Raw genomic sequence first — 22,627 nt, 5'->3', positions numbered from 1 at the left:
GTCAAGCCAGAAGAAGCCTGAAAGAACACCACTGGTTTCTCTCCTTTCTGTGTCACTGCAGGCCACCACCATCTACCCCCAAAAGTACCCTCAGCCCATTTTATTTAGTCTAATCTACGGCAAATAGCAGAGATGGCATCCCAGGGCCCACCGACATTCCAAGAAAAGTACGGGATCTGATGGGAATGCACTATTTTAGAATGCTCTTGGGCCATTTCCCGGGGGCAGCCCTCAAAAACTCCTGTTTCTCTGGCAGTGCTGAGTTTTCTGAGGGCCTCTCCCCACCACCACCACGCAAAGGTTTCCTTATGTATTGCAAAGTTGAAATCAACACAGAAAAGGCCTCTGTTACTCGGGACATCATCAGTGCTACATCTCCTTTCCGATTCTGAAACAAAGTGCTACAACTTTAAAGATTGTTATCCGCTGTTCATCCACCCCCTCCCCCAAAACAAAAACAAAAACGCATGCCACTTTTTATTTCAGGACAAAAAAAAAAAAAGGAATAAAAAAGTAAACAACTTTAAAAGTCATTTAAGTGTTGGCTTCTTCACAAGAAATTACACATGCTTAGCTTAGATTTCAAAAAAGCAGCGCCCTCCCCCCCCCCAAATTATAATTTAAAATATATGCTTCCCCTCTACATAGCTCGGGAGTCATTGCTCAGGCTACTACTGAGTTTTTAAAAAACAAACAAAAAAAAGAAACAAAAAAAAGAAACAAAAAACTGAAGAAGGGATGGATACCCAACAAAATCTCTTAAAGGAATTTCAACAGAAAGAATAATAATAAAAAGTACCTGCACATGCCAAAAAAATTACAAAACCCAATAAATACAGAAATTATTGCACAGTTAAAAGGCTCCACAATTTTTACTGCCTTAATCAACCCTCGGGTTTCCATAGGACTTCGCAGACACAGGTTAGGTTGGAGGGCCGCCTCCCCTGGGGCCCCGGGGGCTCGCAGAGGGTGCCGAGCGGCGGCGGCGACACGGAGGCAAGTGTCAGGTCAGCATTCTCTCGCTTGGCGACGGGGCTACTGTACAGGTGCGCGGGGGCCGCGCGCGCTTAGCTCCTCTCGGCCTGCTCGATTTTGACGTCGTTAGTCAGCAAGTGCTCGCCGTGCCACTTTTTCATGTGTTTCTCCAGGGTGCTGTAGACGCTGAAGGGCATCTGGCAGATGTCGCAGCGGTACACCTCCTTGCCGATCTGCCCGTGCGTCTTCATGTGGCGCGTGAGCTTGCTGCTCTGCGCGCACGCGTAGTTGCACAGCTCGCACTTGTAAGGCCGCTCGCCGGTGTGGCTCCGCCGGTGCACCGTCAGGTTGCTGCAGTTCTTGAACACCTTGCCGCAGTACTCGCACGTGTCGCTGCGCCGGCCCTCCTTGGAGCTCGGCCTCCCGGGGCCCGGGCCGCCCAGGTGCGGCGTGCTGCCCCCGCTGGCCGTGCCGCTGCGGCCCGACAGCCCGCCGTCCAGCAGGTCCCCGGGCGGCGTGGAGAAGCGCAGGCTGCCGTTCTCGGACGAGTGCTCAGACGACGTGGCGAAGGGCGACTGGCGCGCGTCCGTGAAGCCCAGGAAGGGGTCCTTCATGAAGTGCCGCGACGCCGCGTAGCCCACGAGCCACTGCGAGTACACGTTCTCGGACGGGATGAGCGCGGCGGGCGGCAGCTCCAGGTCCTTCTCCACCTTGATGCGCTTGGCCGCGCTGTTGAGCCCGGGGCTGGGCAGAGGCGCCGGCTTGCGCGGGAAGAGGCCCGGGAAGGGCTCGGCGCCCGGCGCAAAGCCGCCGCCGCGCCCGTTGACCGCGCCGCCCGGGCCCGCGTCGCCGCAGCCGCCCGCGTCGTCGTCGTCGCCCGGGTCCCCGCCGCCCGCCGAGCGCTTCAGGAAGGCGCCGCGCTTCTGCTTGTCGGCCAGCAGCTCGCCATAGGGCGGCAGCGCGCCCAGGCCCACGTTCTCCATGACCTTGCCCAGCACCAGCGCCTTCTCGTCGGCCAGCGCCTTGGCCGCGCCACCCACGCCGCCGCCCGCGCCCGGCACCCCGGCCACGCCGCCGCCGCCGCCGCCACCGCCGCCGCCGTTCTCCCGGTTGCGGCTCAGCTCCGAGTCCATGCTGAAGCTCGACTCGGGCCGGCTCTCGTTCTCCAGCAGCAGCTCCTCCTCCTCGTCCTCCTCCTCCTCGTCTTCCTCCTCAGGCTCGTGGCCCAGCGACGGGTCGCTCTCGTGGTGGCGGAAGTCGCCGTCGGCCGCCTTGAGGCCCTCGCCGGCCAGCTCGCTGGTGCCGGGCTCCGGGGAGCTGGCGGCCGAGAGCCCGTCGTCGGAGCGGCCGGCCAGGGAGCCGGCCTTGTGCATGTGCGTCTTCATGTGGCGCTTGAGCTTGCTCGCCTGCGAGCACGCGTGGTCGCACAGCTGGCACTTGTAGGGCTTCTCGCCCGTGTGGCTGCGCCGGTGCACGATGAGATTGCTCTGGAACTTGAAGGTCTTGCCGCAGAACTCGCACGACTTGCTCTTGGCCGGCGGCTGGGGCGGCGGCGTGCCGCCGGGGGGCATGGGCGGCAGCGGCGGAGTGCTCAGGAACGGGGACTTGGGGCTGGGCTGGAAGGGGTTCAGGAGCCGGTGCATAGGGTTGCCGCGGCCCGGGGACACGGGCGGCGGCGTGGAGCTGTTGCCCGCCAGCTCGCGGAGCCGCCGCGAGAAGTCCATGGCGGGCGAGTCGATGGCCATGGGGTTCAGGCGCATGACTCGGTCGAAGGCACTGGGGTGCTGGGCGACGAGCCCCATCTCCTCGGCGCTGAGGCGGTGCGGGTCCAGGTGGTGGCGCGGCGGCGGGCTGAAGAGCGGCGGCGTGCCGGGCAGGCGGCCCTCGCCGAAGCCCGGGTGGTCCCGCAGGATGGGGCCCGTCATGCGCAGCAGGTTGAAGGGGTTGCTGTCGCCCAGGAAATTCATGAGCGGGGACTGGGCCACGGCCTCGGGCCCGAGCGGCGGCGGGATGGTGAGCCGCGGCGTGAGCGAGCTGCTGGCCGGCCCGGGCTCCAGGTAGATGCGGAAGCCGTGCGTGTTCTGCGCGTGCTGCAGCAGGAACCACGCGCTGTTGAAGGGCTGCTTGCATGTTGTGCAAATGTAGCTGGAAGGCTCATCTTTACCTGGGGAGACACACGGACGGAAAGGCAGAGAGAGCGTGAGAAGCGGAGGACGGGGGCTCGCGCACCACGGGGCCACTGACCTGGAGGCGAGCCGGAGCCGAGTGTGTCCGGGGACCCGCGGCCCTTGAGGGCGGCAGCAGCGGGACGGCTTCTGAGCAGGCCCAGGCCTGCGACCCCCTGGCAGGTCCCCGGCAGAGGGGCTGAAGAAGCCTGCTCTGTGGGCTGGCGGCCCTGGCAAAGCCCGGACCAGGCATGCGTCCTCAGCAAGTTACCGCAATTCGGTAGACATCCCTCTGTGCCCCTAAAATACGGTGTCCTTAAGCCCATCACCTCAGAAGCCAAAGGAGATGTGTTTGTGAGAATGCCTGATTCCAGTAATAGGAAGTATGGGAAGGCTGGACTGCATAAAAGATAGCAGGGCAGATTTCAGCCGTTCAGGGCTACCTTCACACTGGCCACGGTCTAGACCAGGGATTGGCAAGCAAGGCACTACTGACATGTAGACCCTGATGATTCTCCGCCTGGGGGCCGGGGGCCGCCCTGTGCTTTGCAGGGTGTTCAGCAGCATCCCTGGCCTCTACCCACTAGAAGCCAGTAGCACTCCCTCCCCTCCCAATCATGAGGATCCAAAATCTCTCCAGGCATTGCCAAACCTCCCTGGGGGGCAAAACTGTCCCCTCCCCCCCCCCCAGTCACTGACTAGGCAATCTTTGATCCAATAAAGTTCTAAGAAGCACAAATCAAACCAAATCGCCTTGCAAACTTTTTTTTTTTTTTTTTTTTTTTTTTGCGGTACGCGGGCCTCTCACTGTTGTGGCCTCTCCCGTTGCGGAGCACAGGCTCCGGACGCACAGGCTCAGCGGCCATGGCTCACGGGCCCAGCCGCTCCGCGGCCTGTGGGATCCTCCTGGACCGGGGCACGAACCCGCGTCCCCTGCATCGGCAGGCGGACTCTCAACCACTGCGCCACCAGGGAAACCCGCCCGAACATTTTACGAGAAACGGCTGATACCTCTGCATCACTCGGGATTTTAACTACAGGAAATCCCAGGGTTTCACACACCAGGGGCCATGCAGAAAGCGCTGTCAGATTTAAACACGGATGCGTAGGAACAGAAGGATTCAGCATGTCATGAACATCACTACTGGGTGACAGCTGTCCCCCACCATTGCTCTCCTGGCCTCACACACACACACACACACACACACCCCTAACCACAGTGTGGAATCTGGCCTCCAGAGACCCCTGGGGAGGGGGAGGGGTGAGGTCCTTTGCCAGAAACACTGAGTGAAAGAATGTCACATCTGACAGGATGGTCAGGATTAATGGTGGCAAGTGTGGAATTGTTACAAACTGGCTCTGCTGACATCGGGAGCCAGTCTTAGTGGACGCTGGTGGCACAGAGCCAAAACGTCCCTGTCTTTGTCCATCATTAGGGTCATCACAAAATGGAGCCTAGACCTTCCAACCAGAACCTCTTTTGCGGCCAACGTCCTGAACCTGCGGGTGAAACTGGCTGCTTCTCCAGCCTGAACCTCTTCTCCTCATGCTTCACGTGAACAGGACAGGTGTGGGCAGGTCCTGCTTTCCAACATCAGGTTTGCTCACTGGCCGGGAAAGGAAAAGGGAACACGACATCACAGCTGAGATCTTGAAATACCCTTTTGTTTTTTCAAACGTTCTTGTACCTGGAAGATTTGAACGCTGATAAAGCACGGTAGCCGCAAGCTCCCTGGTGGAGCCAAACGTGCATGTTAATTTCCATACCCCCGTATCAGGAAGGGGAGGGGGGAGTACACGGGGCGGGCTGGAGCAGACAAGCCCCATCTCAGCCACTCCCTGGAAGATTAAGGACTTCTGAAATCCCGTATAGAGATGTATTTTTTTGGTTTTCCAGCCACAAATTATGTTTCTTGGGGGCTTCACCCTTAGCAGTGAAATCCAAGTGGCTCTGGGACCAAACGTCCCGAGTTCCATACAGGTTAAACTTGACCTCTCCCAAGGTCCAAGGTCCAAGGGGCCTGGACCTCCCTGAGCCATGCAGTGTGTGCGGGCTGTCCAGGGGGCAGGGGGGCAGGTTGGAGATTCTCCCAGACACAGAAGCAACTGGGCCAGATCACCCACCACTGGAAACCAAGACCTGCCTTCCAGGTCTGGTGGTCTATGGGCATCACTGCACGCTCACGTGCAACAGGACATGTGTCTGTGTGTTTGGTAGTGAGGAGACCAAGAGGGGTGCGGGGGGCAGGGAGGACAAAAAGGAAAAAAGAATTCCGAAGGTCAGCTTCACCTCACTTTTAAACACAGCTCCAGGAGAACTTCTGAGGCAATTTTCTTTCTCCAGGGTGTCTGGGCAACTTCCTCCTCCCAGTATGTCTGTGTAATTCAGTTCCCCATGCTGGAGCCCCTGGGGAGAATTTCCCCACCTGGAAACAGGGCCTTTCCTTCCCAAGGCCCTGGGCGGCCGTGGTCCTTACTGCGGGAGCGGTAAGGCCACACGGACACCCCAGCCTTCCCGTCCTGCGTGCCACCCTGCTACGGCAGAGAGCACCAGCTTCCTGGAGGCAGCATCTCCTGTCCTGGCTTATTAGTTAACGCGTGTGGGGAGCAGAACTCTTCACCTCAGACAGCCTCACGGGAAAGCGGGCCAGAAGCCATGCTATTTAGAGCCCTCCGCAAATCCTTTTCTGGAGCTAGGCAGAATAAACGAGTAATAAATAAGAAGATAAAGGAAAAGTCCCTTTCTGGTACAGGAGCTCATAACACAAGTGAAGCCCCACCTCCCGCAAGGTCACAGATCTTCCAATTAAAGCGCAGTCTGTACCCTTCACCTCCGCTCCAGCCACTCTCATTAACCAGGCTACTGCGCACAGCTGCTCTGGTTCCTCATGTTTTTAAGATGACGGGCCGCCTCCCTTCCCCCAATCTCCTTTTTCATCATCTTCATTTCCTTGGGTCTCTCCAGAGCACTTCCTGTTTCTTCTTCTGATGGCTACACATTTTCTAGAAAGTTCTGCCCGTGAGGAATGTTGGGTATCAGAAGACGATGCAAAACTCTTAGGCAGGCCAGGAATGAAATGGCCAATTAAAATATATATATTTTTTAACTCAAACGGCAGCTGCTGAGAAGCATGTAGCTGCGTGTTCTAAAGAGTTCAGATGTTTCCACTTTTTGTATTAAAAAAAAAAAGAGCAAAAGACACTGCTAAAACTCTAACTTGGAGCAACCGGGAGGAAGTTAACTGTCCGGAATTCACCATCACGGGGAGAAAAGCTCTGTGCGTATCCCTTGAATAGGATTCCAGGGTCCCTCGTCAAGCCAGGGTAAGCTCTTTTCCCGCACCCCTGAACCCATCTGGCGCCCACACTTCTCTCCACGCCATGGCAAGATTCACTGCAGGTGCCGGTCTTCCCAGGATCTGACAGCTTCCGATGTTTTTAAAATCTCCCAGCCCTCAAAGGCCCTCCCTAGACAATGCACTTTCCACTCTCCTCCGTAACTTTCTCTTTTAAATAAAATGTTCATTTCCATATTACCACTTCATGGTTATCTCTTACCTAGAAGCAGCCTTGAGCACTGGGGCTGCTCACTTTTGAGAACTGAACAATGTCAGGAAGCCTTTGAAGAGCCGCTCGGACCATTTTTCTGTTCAAAAACTCACTAAATATTTTAAAGCCCCAACACACACAGTCACCAATGGCTCATTTTTAAATGCAGCGGAAGACCCTCGGTGAGAGGGCTGCTTCGGACTCAGGGCTGTCCCCGCTCCTGGAGCTCAGGGCCACCTGCCCAGAGGTGAGCTGGAAGCTCTACCACGTGCCGACTTCGCTGGTGGCCCAGACAGGGTCCATGTCCCGACACGCTGCCACTGTGGCTGCCGACGTTCCAACTGAGAGGTCGACGCCTAGGTTATTTTTATTTTTATTTTATTTTATTTTTTTGCGGTACGCGGGCCTCTCACTGCTGTGGCCTCTCCCGTTGCGGAGCACAGGCTCCTGACGCGCAGGCCCAGCGGCCATGGCCCACAGGCCCAGCCACTCCGCAGCACGTGGGATCTTCCCGGACCGGGGCACAAACCCGCACCCCCTGCATCGGCAGGCGGACTCCCAACCACTGCGCCACCAGGGAAGCCCGACGCCTAGGTTATTTTGAAGCGACTTACCCAGCGACGCCAAACCTGGCCTACAGGCCTAGAAACGTCAGCTGCGTTTGGATCACTGCATCAGGCTTGGCGACTCAGAACCCAGGGCCCGTGTCTTGTTTGCTTGCTTCCTTCCTTCTTTCTTCCTCAGACATTTTTGGTATCCATTGGCAGAAACCCACACTGGGTCTTCTTTTGCTCTCCTGGCTTTCAAGGGAGGCCCTGTGTTTTTCTCAAATTCAAAACCCTCCCAGTGATCTCTGCTGAAGAGAACCCTGGACAGCAGCGTGAGTTCATACCTCCGCCTTGACATTCCCAGCAGAGTGATGTTGATCAAGTCGCTTAACCTCTCTGAGCCCCTGTTTCCTCATCAGTAGAGCGGGAATAACATATCTGCTTTCAAAGAGGGCCGGGGGAGCAAATGAGATCGCGCATGTGGACACACCCTACAAAATCCACACATCACTGCGCACATGTTGCGGTTGGGCTTTGCGTGTTTTGTTTATTATCCATCTCGTACCTGGCAGTGGGCGCTTCGGGGATGCCTTTCAGTCTAACTCTGGCAGTAATAACACCCTGGGGGAATTTTCTTTTCTTTTTTATTTTTTAACATCTTCATTGCAGTATAATTGCTTTACAATGGTGTGTTAGTTTCTGCTGTATAACAAAGTGAATCAGCTATACATATACATATATCCCCACATCTCCTCCCTCTTGCGTCTCCCTCCCACCCTTCCTACCCCACCCCTCTAGGTGGACACAAAGCACTGAGCTGATCTCCCTGTGCTATGCGGCTGCTTCCCACTAGCTATCTATTTTACGTTTGGTAGTGTATATATGTCCATACCACTCTCTCACTTCGTCCCAGCTTACCCTTCCCCCTCCCTGTGTCCTCAAGTCCATTCTCTACATCTGCATCTTTATTCCTCTCCTGCCCCTAGGTTCTTCAGAAACTTTTTTTTTTTTTTTAGATTCCATATATATGTGTTAGCATACAGTATTGGTTTTTCTCTTTCTGACTTACTTCACTCTGTGTGACAGTCTCTAGGTCCATCCACCTCACTACAAATAACTCAATTTCGTTTCTTTTTATGGCTGAGGAATATTCCATTGTATATATGTGCCACATCTTCTTTATCCATTCATCTGTCGAGGGATGCTTAGGTTGCTTCCATGTCCTGGCTATTGTAAATAGAGCTGCAATGAACATTGTGGTACATGACTCTTTTTGAATTATGGTTTTCTCAGGGTATGCGTCCAGGAGTGGGATTGCTGGGTCATATGGTAGTTCTGTTTTTAGTTTTTTAAGGAACCTCCATACTGTTCTCCATAGTGGCTGTATCAATTTACATTCCCACCAGCAGTGCAAGAGGGTTCCCTTTCTCCACACCCTCTCCCCTGGAGGAATTTTAATGCAGCCTGCCTAATGCATTAGAGGTTCCAGGGAAGTAGAAACTTGCAAACGTTGAGGAAAAGGCATTTTTTATTGTGACTCTTGGGAACCAACACGCAACTGGGCTCCTGCAATGAAGTGCTACCGCCTCCCCACCTCTGCTAGTAGGAGTTGTTTTTTTATTTTTTTAATGAGCATTTAAATAATTGTTCTTCCTTATTATGCTGGTTACTCTAATAATACCAATAAAGGTATCAGGGATGTTCAATAAAAAGCACACCTTTAACTGAGTTATTATTCAATAAAAAGGCCATAACCGAGAGCAATAATTTAAGAGGGCTCTCCTAAAGCCAAGTGATACCCAGTGGAAGGGTATTCCTGCCTGCAGGGGATTTAGTGGTTCACGGCTGCTCAAAAGCCGCCTCCCAGCTCAAGCAGGGCCTGGGGCGATCACCGGCCAGGGCCTTTCTCCTCCCAAAGCTGGAGGCAAAAATGAGAGCCCTGACACTTGGACACTGAAGAAAGAACTGGGTCTTGGCTTCACGTGGCCCTCTACAGTTTGCAAAGCACTTGACAGTTGGTTTGGCATTTTCACAGCCATTAGCGCATTTCATCGTCACTCACACGACCGCTGAGGGAGGCCAGGCAAGGACCACCTCCCTGCTGGCACGTGATGATGCGACAGCTCAGAGAGGCAGAGTCCCCCAGCCAGCAAGGGGAGGGCCATGTCCCTGCTCGGGCTTCCAGAGACCTGGCTCCATCCCAGCTGCACCCCCTGAGATCGTTCTCTTTACACTCGTCAGGGCCTGTTTCACAATGAAAAGGTCCTCCCATCACACTGTGTGTGTCCTCCCAGGGAAGGGCATCGATGACCCTTTGATGGAGCCCAGTCGGGTCCACCACGGGCCTTGTCCCTGGAGTGGAGATGCTTAAGAGAGCAGGTGAGCCTACGGGGCAACGTGCCACTCGGGACCTGGTGAAGGGGTCATGAGACACTGGCAGCCAGGGTCTGGGGCAGGCTGTTAGATCCAGGGTCTCCCTGGGGCAGGCCCCTTCCCTCTCTGGATTTTAGGGTACCCGGTGCCCAAGGAGAGGGCTGGATTCATTGGCCGACCACCCAATCCTCCTCCAGAATCTATGCCCACTAGCAATGCCACCTCCTCAGCGCCAAAATGTTAATAATGATTGTCACTATTATCTCTAGATGTGTAGACCCCTTATTAGTTTAAAGACTGTCTTCCCTTTAATGATCCCCCAGAAAGAAAATGTCAGTTGGTTTCCTTGGGGAACTCTGTAAGTTTCATGTTCATATCATTTCTGAGCACAGTCACCTATGAAATCTATAAGCACCCCTGCTTGTTCTGAAAGCATCCTATCAAACAAAAGCTCAGCCTCTCCAAGAGAGAAGGTGGAGCTAAGGGAAAAATAACAGCAGTAACAAGAAACCGTTATTAAACCCTTACATGAGCTGCCTGCAGCTAAGGAGAACTGTCCTCACAACTCCCAAGGTCAAGAACTGTCAGCAGCACCATCTCACAGATGAGGAAACTGAAGACTGGAAGAGATGAGGTCATCAGCCCAGAGCCACACAGACAGCCGTGCTCTAGATAAAAGCTTAGTCAGAAGAGGAAAGGGTGCGGACCTGGGCCCCTCCCAAGACAAGGGACCCCAGGGTAGGAGACGGGGCAGTTGTGTGTGCCTCGGGATCTCACCTTTGGTTCCAGCCACGTGCTAGTGAAACGTGGAGACGTGTTGTTCTCGGCTAGAATTCAACAACTTGGTGAACTCAGGCCAATCATCTCGTGGAAAAGTAATAGATGCCCTTGGTTGGGCGTTGGTTCTGGTGGTGACAGTAGTAGCACTACTACTGCTACTAAATGGTCTCCCTGGTGATGAAGTGCTGAGCCAGCCCCAGTCTAGCACAGCCAATGCCCGTGGCGGACATTGCAAATCCATCCCCACACTCCCCCACCAGGCCTCAGAATCCTCCTTAACCCAGAGCTCCAGACAGCCATTACCACCACACAGGGCGTGTGTCTGCCTCTTTGCCATCCCTGGATCCCAGCTCACATAAGCCCACTAAGTGGGGGGACCAAGATAGGTAGAGCTGAGTGGACTAGGTAGCAGGGCGTGTCCTGCGAGAGCAATGCCTACGCCTGCCTTTCGTTCATTCATTGAAACACGTAGGAGCTGGGCACCCTTTATCCACTAGGTATTCTGCTGGTATCGAGGGATGCAGCTCTCGAATTCCAGGGGGAGACGAGAGCACCTAATAACCCTCTCAGTTATTTCATGAAAAGTGAGAGTGCTGCTAGGACCAAGCTCAAGGTGCAGGGAGAGAAAAGCACGCAGGGCTTGGCTGCCTTTGGGGGTTAGAACCTGCGTCACCCCATGTAGTCTCATGATAGCTCTCTGCCCGTGACCACACAAGAGCAATAAAGGAGGCTCAGAGACCGCAAGTAAGTTACCGGAGGCCACATGACTGGCCTTGGGTCATTTATTTAAAATGCATCATCTGGTCTGGATTCCAAGCTCCCTGAGGACCGGGGCTGAGGTGATCGTGCTACTGCCCCAACCCCGGCCACCAGCAGGGTGACGAACGCACACGTGCTTCAGAATTGCCGGCACCTGTGTTAGCTGTGTTCTGTCTGTTTGCTCCCGCCGTGGTCAGCGTGGCTAAAGTCATCACAGGCAGCACAAGGGCGTCTGCCCAGGTCTGGGTGAACCTTCCCAGGCTGCACAGTCTGCCCTCCAGGCAAGGCCGCCTCTGGAGCAGGGCCCAGCTCGGCACTCACCAGGACCCCGCTTCCCGGGCTCGCTGGGCAGGACCCCACCTAGCATGCCCATGCCTCCCCGCTGGCTGTGTTCCAACCACCAGAGGATGCTGGGATCCAGGTGACTCCAAAGAAGCCAGACGCTCCGCCACCGCCCCCATCCACCTCTAAGCCGCCCTGGCGGAGGGGGCAAGCGGGCCAGCGATCCTCCCACATCACAGCCCTGACAGCCGCTGCTGCCCGGAGGAAGCACCGGGCTCTCAGCCTTCAGGATCCGGCCGGACTCACTGCCCACTCACGCGCTGGACCCCCACCCTCCTGGTCCTCTCCCTGCCCGTGCATCTCACACCTCCTTGCACCTGCCGTTTCAGCTGCCTGGAATACCTGCCTTTCCTCCTCTCCCTGCAAAACATCTTCTTAGACACAGCCCAAGCGTAGCCCCCTCTGAATCCCCATAGCCTTGGGGGAATGCTGCTCGACACTGATCACCACACTGGTATCACCTGCCCTTGACTCTGGTGGGCTTGACTCACGTACCACTGCACGTGCCAGAGGTGGACTTGTGGGCGCTCACAGCCACTCTGGAAAGTGGGCTCTAATCCAGATCTTATATAAAAGAGAAACTCAGTCTCATCACAGCTAAGTGAGGGGCCCTGGGTCAGACAGCCTGTGGGTCACAGAGCCCAGATTCACAGCTGGGTCTGAGCCCAGGGCCTGGGTCGTGTCTGATGCACACCTGGCTGCCCCTCCACCGGGCTTGCAAACTCCGCCGTAACCGGCCCTGGACCAGACACAGCACACCACTCCCCCTGCCCCCGCGCACACCAGCGAGCTGGCCGGTGCCCCGAGCTGGAGGCTCTGTGCAGGAAATGCCACGTGGAGCTTGGCTGAGAATCAAGAGGCCCCACAAGTAAGAAACCTCACCCGGCTGCGGTCCACTCACCCTGAGAGCACCCATGCGGCAGAGGTCGGCTTTGTGCTTCCGATGCCCAAGTTACCTTGGGCTGGAGGACTGGGCCTTCAGGCTTCACCACAGCCTCAAACTGAGGCCCCAGCATCCCCCTAGACAGCCAGGGGCACAAGAACCCCAGCAGAGCAAAAGCAGCGTCCTGGGAAGTTACTAAGGCCAAGGAAACCTAATCCTGTCCAAAATGTTCTAGGGACATCCCTTTCCCATTCATTCATTCACTCGTCCATCTGGTCACCATGTGCCAGGCGCTAGGACCCACAACAGGACCTACTTACTTGGAGGGATCAGCCACAGGTGGGGGTCGGGGGGAGCAGGGGTGGGTTAAGCTGTGGACACAAAGGATCCTGAGGCAGAGCAGGATCTGCCGAGTGACCTCAGAGCATCCAGGGAAGAGGCAGGCAGGAAACACCGCGTGGAGGTGAGTTCAAGCCAGACACAGGGAAAGTGGCACCGGCCCAGATCCAGCAGGGAAGGCACTCGGGGTGGAGAGCCCTGTGTGAGCACCCTCGGGGTGCACCAAAGAGAAAGCAGGTCTGTTGGCTGCAGAAGCAGGCAGGGGCGGGGAGATGGGAGAGGCGATGAGAAAGGCAAGGACCTGCGGAGAACTGTGCAAGTGTTTCCATCCGATGCGTCCCCTGCTCGTTCTGCAGGGTTTCCCGTGCAGGGCTGTCCTCACTCACCCACACTCACCCTCCAAACCCAGGGCTGAATCGTAAACGTGAAAAAGATGCCCCACTCTCGGTGTTCGCATTCTCCTCCTAAAAAGCCAGGAAGTCCCTCAGGACAACACCCAACGTCTGCACAACACTACGTCTGCACCCGGAAACCGAACCACTGGAGCAAAAGCTGAGAGGCTCTTGTCCACACGTCTGTTCGTTTGCTCCTTCCTCCCTTCCTCCCTTTACTCTACACGTGCAGGCAGCGTGTGTCGTCTGCCAGGCCCGCACTGAGCTCAGGAGGGATGCCCACGCAGAGCCTGCGGTCCAGGACAAGAGGCTCTTGACTCCACAAACATGCAGTAAGGGCTCAGGCCACTAGTTCACTAAGAAAGGGTGTGCCACACGGTGCAGGGCCCAGAGGAGGAGAGACTGATGGCCTGGGAGGATCGGGGGAGACTTCTCGCAGGAGGAGACCCTGGAGCTCAATGAGTCCATTGTGCAGAGAAAGGGCAGAAAGTGTGTGCCCAGCGGAGGAAACTGCAGGAACAAAAACATGGAGGTGGGATCTTAAGATTCGTGGAGGCGAGGACCTGGATGTGGAACTGAAGAGGCGATGGGGGATCCACCTGAGGAGGCTCTGAAAACACACAAAGAAACTGAGCTGGAGAGAGACCAAAGTCCATTGCTGCACATTCCATCGCAATGAAAACTTTGATTTTGTTTTTTAAATGAAGATTTTCAAGCCCACGCTCAAGGTCTATTTGAATCACGAACTGTTCAGTACAACAAAATCTCAGCACAACGAAAGGATGGAGGTAAACCCCTCGGAGAGTTTGGTTGCAGGCCAGACCTGCCCTTCCCAAACTAAGAAACCGTAATGTATAAAGAAATGACACTGGGGGGTGGAAAACACAAAGAGGGAACTTCAGGTCCAATCTACGAGGACCACGAGCCCAGGAAGCGAGGCGGCTTCTACGTCACCGTCTCCAGCAGAAGTTCTATTATTCCAGCAGAAGCCTCTTATCTGAACACCCACGGCTGAGAAGCCCGCCTTCAGGAATGGGGTGGTCCAGACGCTTGGGGAAACAGGGAAGTAGGAAAACTGCACTACGGCTGCCGGCCCCATACACCCAAGATTTCCCCCAAACAGTCTTGACTTCAACTGCTCGATTCTGTGGTCACACCAGGCGTGCAGTTCAGGCTCAGGAAACAGCCACCCAGCCCTGAAACAAAGCAATACCTCTAACAGTGGAGGGGGCATCTCGGGGCAGGGTGAGAGCCGTGGTGTTTGCTAGTCAGATGCAAGAGCCGGAGGCAAGACACACAGAGTGATTTTATACGTGGCAACTCACAGCATTCTTGAGAAACTACAGCGCACTCCTCAAGATCATCTCTATACAGTCCCCCCCGCTCTACACCAGGCTCTCACACGCGTTGGAGATAATGTCTTCCCCGAGATAGACGAATGCATCGTCAGACTCCCTTGAAATCTGCTTTCTGTAGACTTCTCTGAAAAGGACCTACACTTTTCCAGTGGGTGTTGGTGGACTGAGAGATGAATGTACTTCCCCAACCCTCTCCCCCCCAATATAGGGTTTGCTGAAAGGATTCTAGAATTCTGGGGACGGGAATTTAGCAGAGAACGTGAAGAGGAGGCATAGAGCAAACCATCCTTATCACTTAATAAAATAAAGAGTGAATTAAGAAATACACAGGCAAAACCCATCACGCAGCGAGCTGCTTGGGTGCTTGAGCGCCGGTGTGTACACCGTTGTGCACACACGTACACACGCCAAGCACATCTCACACACACATTCTGGCTGACACAGGAAGTCTCCCTTCTCTGTAATTCATGACTTCCTTCACGAGGCGGGCCTCCATCCTTCCTTCCCTTAAATCCACAGAACTCTCCACGTTCCACCCCGAGAAGTATTGCAGGGGCAGTAAACCTCGTTTTAACGGAGTGTACGTTTAGCCCGGAGGAGGTAACTGACGTTACGGAGAGCCTCGATGCCGGTGATATGGGTTAGCTAACGCGGAGCGGACCCACAGCCACACACCACAGACAAGCAGTAATATGTTACATAGATTGTTCTGAGCGGCGTGCGTTAGAGCAAAAGTGTGCGGGTCCGCTGGGATTGATAAAACACAAGGAAACAGCAGATGCGCACCTGTAAATGTGTCTCATTTGTCTCTGAAGTGAAAGGTTATTCCCTTGTTCGGAATTAGTGATAAAAACATGCTAGCCCAAGGTTTGTGGAGAATATCTGAATATTTAAGTTGTGTATAATGATAGGCGATCATAGGATAAAAACTGGACCTTATGAACGGGGCAGGGGGCACTGTCTGGATCACCAAGTGCTTCCCACCGCTGAGTCATTTATCTTTAACGCACGAGCACTTCCACGCCACATGCTCCCCCCACCCCCACAAAAGGGCTGCAGGGACTGTTACCAGACCCCACCGCCACGAACCGGTAACCACCCAAGCTTGACTCTGCCTGGGCGGGTGGATTCTTTTCTTTTTTTAGTTTTGTTTTCTTAAATATGTCTAGTACCTCCCTGCAACCAAGAGCTGAGACTGAAGTCATGCCCCTCCAGGACAGCCTCCTCCAGTGGGCCACCTTTCCCGACCCTGAGAGCCGAGGCCAGGCGTAGGGAGGGGCCTCGGCCCCCGTGTGGGCGCCCTGCTCCCCAGCACCCTCCCTGGAGGCGAGCAGGGGGGCTGGCAGGAAGCACCAGCTGTGCCGCGCGCCCGGGCTGGCACCTTGGCATCCCGGCTGGAGCCGAGGTGCCCGCCTGGCCCCATCCAGGTTAACCAACTGCAATGTTACAGTAACTCCAGACAGCCTGTCACCGAGCACAAAAGTCACCAGCGAGTGAATGTTCTTTTCTGCACCACAATTAAGACGAATCAATACGACGGGCCACAAATGGTATTTTACTCTCAATAAGAACTCGAGCTGAGTTTATTCAGAATATTTTAGCGCTTCCCCGGGGGATTTTGGGCCGACGCAGATGGCAAATAAAGTACTCAGCCTAAGGCTACAGCACATTATGGTAATTCTAATGTCAGATGTACTTTAATATACAGCTCTATTTAATCACCCCATTATTTCACATTTCCATATGAAAAACCTGCAGCACTTCTGCGGTGCTTTGCCTCTGCCACGGTGCCAGCTTCCTGCAGCCCGCGGGCGGTGGGGAGATGGTCATCCTCGCCAGCCTCGGCTCACAGTGTCGAAGTTCCCAGATGCCCCTCTGCACAGCGGAGCTGCCCGGCATGATCAGAGAATCAGGGCGTTCGGAGACGCACCAAATGCCACGGGAGGTTATGGGAGAGAAACCTAGCAGCCCCCACACCTCTGCACACAGGTTCACATGCAGGGGTGTGCGCGCGTACACACACACACACACACACACACACACACACACACACACACACACACACACACACACACACACACGGGTGAGGGCTCACCACTCAGCCTCTCTCCAAACACACACACACACACACACACACACACACGGGTGAGGGCTCACCACTCAGCCTCTCTCCAAACACCACTAACCCCAGCAATGTGGCTGGGTGGCCCAATCGTTAGACCCAACCAAGGCACTGGGTTGGACCAGACGCGCCTCCTGCACGCGGTTGTCACAGCACCGCCCCACGCCCCCACCCCACAAGGGCAGAGGAAGGCGGCAGCAACGCCAAGGGCGGGGAGGAAATGTGCAGGGGCAAGCGGAGGCTGGCTGGCGACAGAGGAGGCGGGGTGGGAGGGGCAGAGGAGCTGCAGCCCAAACCGACTGTACATCTGGAGCCAGGAGGCCCCCAGGATGTCCTGTCGGGTTCGCACTGGAGAATGTGAAGCTGCGGAGCTCAGGCCCCAGGGGAGGTGGAGTCCCGCGAATTCCAAATGGCCGGAGCACCTCAAGGCTGGCTCGGGCGGCCAGCTGGCGGGAAGAAGCCGGCGGAAGCCCGGGTTTTGGCTGAGCCCAGGAAATCACGCTGACGCTGTCACGTGCGCACTTGGCCACATGGCGTTCCAGAGAAGCCCAGCGCGAAACCCGCGGACCACCCAGTTCTAGATTTCTCACAGATAGGCTGCCGATGGGCGAAATGAAACCTGGCGCCTGGCGCCTGACCCTATTGGATGCCCCACTAACCAGTCAACATTTAAGGCCACAGAACAGGATTGCTGTACATGGGTACAGCACATGCCATCCAAATGAGGCCGCTGCTGCCCGTGAGCGGGCCCGGTCCCACTCCTAACATGGGGGAAACAACCTCTAAGGGAAGCAAGGAGGCAGGCGGGGAGAGAGGAAGGAAAGAGAGGCAACAACACTGAGAAAGTCCTAGCGTACGTTGCCAGAAACACTACCAATTCCTCAGAATCGTCCACTTACCAATAAGACTATCAGTTACCTAATTCTAGCAGATTTGTCTCATAAGCTCAGTCTGGGAGATTTTTTTTAGAGGAAAACTGCTTGATTATTTGAAGGTACAGACTCTGGCGGTTCCAAATCCTGCAGGTATCACCGCGACAAACGGCTCACCGCCCAGCATCCACCACCCACCGACGTTGCCCCTCAAACCAGGATCAGGACTTCTTAAAATACACTTTGTGGGGGGGGAAATTCAACAGCGGGAATTCTTTCTCCATTTCCAAGGCCTTTGATTCCACCCTATTATTTTTGGTGATCCGTGAACCTAAAAATAGATACTAATATTCCCCAGTCCTTTTCCTGGCTGTAGCGAGTGCCAGTTTGGAAAAAAGAGCTAGAACAGTGGTTCTCAACTGAGGACTATTTCGCCCCCCTCGGGGATTTTGGCAATGTCTGGAGATATTTTTGACGGCCACGATTAGGAGGGTGGCGGTGTTACTGGCATCTGGTGGGTAGAGGCAGGGATGCTGTCGAACATCCTGCAAAGGTCAGCAGCTCTGGGGCTGCCAATCCGAAGCTAGACGTGCCCCGGCTTCCCCAGCAGCACGGAAGCTGCACCTGGCAAAGCTGACTGCAAGGGGAAAGTGGGGATCGCGGGTAAGGCAGAGAGTGGGAAGGGGAGGAGAAAGAGGGGAGAAAGAGGGTGGAGAGAAACTCTGAGACCAGAGAAGAGAAGGAGGGGCCCACATCACTGACTTTTGGCAGTAAGCAGACTTGTGGAATCCCAGTCAATTTCGTCATTATAGAAATCATATGAATTCCAGAACGGCCTGGAGCTGCAAATATCCGGGGCTCCTAGGGAGCTCTGTGCCTGGTAAAGGGGAATGCCAGCCTCAACAGGCAGAGGGAGCAGCACCCCCTCCCCCGAGCCTGCCACCAAAAACCGTCCACCTGACGGACGCCTCCCTCCAGAACTGGGCTCGGCCACCAACGCCAGGACGTCAGGGGCTGCCCTACATTCGGCTGCTCAGACGTGAGCCTTGCAACAGCGGCTGCAGGAGATGAAAACCCAAATACACTTCCTGAAGTCAAAGAGATAAAAATACAGTTTCTGCTGCGTACACCACGCTTTAACAAGGCAGCAATCCTGCCGCGTTGGGGGAGGGGGAGGAGGGAGCAGAGAGGATGACCACGCAAGCTTGAGTCCATTAAAAAAAAAAAAAAAAAAAAACGCGATCCGGAGAGATTACATAAAAAGTACAATTAAGGACCGCTCAGAATCCCGAGGCCTTGGAGAACGTGCTGCCTCCGGAATATTTTTAGAACAATCACTGGAGTGATTCTTCTGAGTTGTAGAAACACTCCCAATCAGAAAGTCAATTTTTCCTCTATTTGCAGAAGTGAGCTGGCTCCACGGGACGGAATGCGTGTGTTTTGCTTGGCGCCCGTTCACAACGCTGTCTTGGCAGGCTTTCCTTGGATCGCGCGCGGTGAACCTGGCGCTCGCACAGTAGCACTTTCATCTGAAGCGCCCGGGCCACGCTTCCCTAATAACAGCCTGGGAACTGCAAAGCCCCTGCAAGCCCAGCCCTTTACACGGGGAACAGAGACGGGCTTTCGGGGGGCCCCTCTCGCCACAAGAGGGATTGTAAACCGGGGCTGGTGCTTTCAATAAAGCTGTTAAAAGGCGGAAAAGAAAACAATGCCAGCGAGTTCTGGCGACCTTTCACCTCACCCCCACCCCCCCCCCACACACGCATACACACACATACACACACGCACACGCACACACACCCAGCCCTGATGGCTCCTCCTTCCCTCCCACTGCCCACACAGGTACCAGATTATCTCTGGACCATCTGAAGTCTGGATGGGAAGGGACACGGCCACTTCAGAACCTCACCGAGGCTGAGTCCCTTGGGCCTGACAGATCTGAATCTCCTGCTTGGGAGCTTCGGCTGAACGTGAATGTGTGAACTCAACTCTGAGCTACAGTTTCCTTCTGCACGAATGAGGTTAATACCTGTCTTGAGGATCTCGGGCACGCATGTAAAGAATCTTACATCTGGCCGGCACCCAACAGAGGAAGCTATTCATGGGTAAGAATGTGAATGAGTGAATGAATGAGTGAGTCAGTGAATGAATGAGTGAATGATTAAATGAGGGAATGAATGAATGAGTGAGTGAACGAATGAGTGGGTGAATGAATGAGGAGGTGGCGCCCATAAGCCCGCCCTTCACCATCACTGATCAGCAGCCGCGGTCCCGCCCTCCCCATCAGGGGAGCTGTCACTCAGAAAAAGGACTTCCAGGTACCACTTCCTCCCCTCCCTGGCGTCAAGAAGTGTAGTTATTTCGGCCTCTTGGAACTGGCGCATCACCACTGTCTTGCTTCACACATTCCCTTTTCTTTCTCTCTGTGTTGTTTACAAAGGTTTCACTCTGTTTTCAACTCATCAGAAAGGCCCCGCTAATACACAATTAACATGTGATTATAAAAAAAAATTAAAATAGCTTCCAGAAGAAGGAAATGTAATTAAGTAGAGAATGCTTTTCAGTAAGTGCTTGCTTTAACCCATTGTCAGAACACAGTCTACGTTCATCCACAATGCCTGGAACAGATGCCAAGGGCAGAATGTTAAAAACAAGTAAAAAAGGACATTATTTTCGGGGGGAATAATAACCATCGACTTGGTATAACATGCTGGAGAACTCAGATTCCGGCTGCAGAGGGCTGACCTCCCCCCAGTCCTCTCACCACCCTTTTCTGTAAAAACGCTTCTCTTCTAAAAAATAAAATAAATGACTAAACCCAACTCTGACATAATAAGTGAAACAGAGTGAAAAAGCAAAGCCAAACACACATATTTACAAACTCCACCATTAACAGAAGCTCTAGTCCAGACCATGAAAAGAGTCTGACGTCACCACTTTTTAACCAAGTCCGGGATCATTTAGTTTCAGATCATTCTGGACAAATTTCACAAGGGATCTCTCTTAAAAACCCCCAAATCGAAAATGGACTTTTAACCTCATGTTCAAGAAGCAATCTGAGAAATCGAAGGAATTTTTCTCCCAGCTTTTCCTGCAGCCGCCCCGACGAAATCCAGTCACTCTATGGGCCCGACGTTGATGGTTTCTGCCCACCAATATGGTGCCACAGCAAAGTCGAAATTCAAGGAGTTCCCATTTCCTTGGGAACCCTGTGAGAAACGTGTGTGTCCCCGCACACGAACCATCTCCCAAAATGATGGAGAAGAAGCAACGTCGGAAAGCTCAGGGCTGGTGCCAGGGCCACCACGCCAGCCACCTGTCTTCCATCCTTTGAACCCGAGCACAGAGCAAACGCTCCCAGCCCCAGACTGTTCCCAGCCGCTGAGGGAGCAGTCAGTGAACGGCCCACGCTTCCACCTGGCCGGCCAAGAAGCTGGGGCTTCTGGACAAACAGCCCACCGTGGAGGCATCCCTCTGGGCCACTCAGGACTCCATCCAGCGCCGCCCCTGCGCCTTGAACCACGCATGAGGCACGGCTCTATTCCTGACTCGGTGGGTGTTAGCTGGGTGACCCTGGGCAAGCTTCTCCTCTCCTCTGGATCCGCCTCCAGTGTGACATTCCTCATCTGTGAAATGGCCCCAAGAGGAAGCAAATGTCTGTGTCTTACAGGAAGAAAAGTGAGATTCAAAGGGTTTAGGTGTCTGGCCCGAGCTCCTGTAGGAAGTGAGGGAGCAGAGACCACGGGCCAGTCTTCTCAACCAGGGGGCCGACTGCCCTCGGGGACAGCAGCCCCCGGGAGCCGACAGACCCTGAGGGGCACTGGGCACCCACGGGCACCAGGTCAGCAAGACCTCGTTTCATCCCACAAGTTACGTGCTGTCACTGCAGTCCATGGACGAGAAGCCTGTGGCTGAGAATTTACTCATGTCTGTCTAAGGCCACCCAAAGTGTAAAGTTAAGGCAGGCAACAGCAAGGTCATCCAGCCCTCCCCACGCACCGGATGGGGAAACCGAGGCTGCCCAGTGGAAAAAAGACTTCCCAAGTCACACGTGTGTTCGGTGAGCCAAGCTCTGGCTCCTAACCTGTGCTTCTGAGTCCCCTCGACAAACCCACCCCAGGCACCAACAGGCTGGTCCGCCCTGACCCAGGGCTTCTTCTGAAGAAAAGAAAGAGAAGCCACCAATGGCTCCCCCGATATTCCCCACGCCTCCTTCGTGGGGTCTCCCCCAGCACCCCCATTTCACAGATGAGACCAGAATGCAGAAGGCGGACAGCAGGCCCACGGCCTACACTTCGCCACCCAGCACCCTGTCATCAGCCCACCCCACAACCCCTGAGACCCAGGACCCTTCTCTGGGACCCCAAATACAACAGCCTGCATATCTCAGCATTCGTTTGATAACTCCTACTAGGGTCATTGCCTCGGGTTCAGATGGAAAATCCAAGGCTCAGAGGCATAAAGCAATCTGCCTGAGGTCACACAGCTCAAACCCATCCAGCGGCCAGCAGCCACAGCGGCGCTCAAACTAAATGTAAATACATTTCCCAGTAAAGCGCCCCGACTCCGGTCCCAAGGGACAGCAGATCCCTCCAGAGTGGGAGCCTCTCTCCATCCATCCCGGAATCCCTTCATCACTTGGCACCGTCTTGACACATAGTAGGTGCTCTACCAACACCTGCTGAACTGAATCCTGCCTGCATCCAGAAAAGCCATTAAAATTCTGCAGCCGGCGCCTGCCCCGCGCATCTGCACGGCGCAGCAAGAACTGACAATTCTTCCTAGATAAATATCTGGAAAGAAGTCGGGAAACAATTAAAACTAGAAGCTAATAAATGATGGAGAAGCCCATGAGCCAAGTCCTGGCCCACTTCCCAGTCTTCATTCATGCATCAAAAAACCCCAGCGGTCCGAGGCTTCAAGAGGGCAGCTGGGCAGTGGGGCTGTCCGGCGTAATATAAATGGGAATTAGATATGATCGAGTGTACTCATTGCACTCCCAACAGCAGACACTATCTCCCAACTCCCCCTCTCGTGTCTCCCCAGCCAAGCCCCCTCCTCAGGGAACTGGTGACAGATGATCTTGTAACCAGGCAACCAGGCGGAGGAAAGGTTCCAGAGTTCCTCCACTGGAGCGCGGACGGCTGCGTTCTGCTGAGCGTGGCTCCCG

General features: G+C 54.8%; 1 protein-coding gene across 9 annotated transcripts in view; it reads right to left on the bottom strand.

The window, feature by feature from the left end:
- Positions 1 to 464: 464 nt before the first annotated feature.
- Positions 465 to 22,627, bottom strand: part of BCL11B (BCL11 transcription factor B) — a 93,571-nt gene continuing 71,408 nt past the window's right edge. For all 9 annotated transcript variants that reach the window (XM_073800070.1, XM_073800071.1, XM_033850640.2 and 6 more), the window contains one exon: positions 465 to 3,139. In XM_073800070.1, the coding sequence (XP_073656171.1) occupies positions 1,068 to 3,139 (2,072 nt within the window). In that variant the 3' untranslated portion in view covers positions 465 to 1,067. The remainder of the gene's footprint in view (positions 3,140 to 22,627) is intronic.

Source organism: Tursiops truncatus, chromosome 2, assembly GCF_011762595.2.
Source record: "Tursiops truncatus isolate mTurTru1 chromosome 2, mTurTru1.mat.Y, whole genome shotgun sequence".
Lineage (NCBI taxonomy): Eukaryota > Metazoa > Chordata > Mammalia > Artiodactyla > Delphinidae > Tursiops > Tursiops truncatus.
The sequence above is the reverse complement of the archived record's forward strand: the minus strand, read 5'-3'. Positions and strand labels throughout refer to the sequence as shown.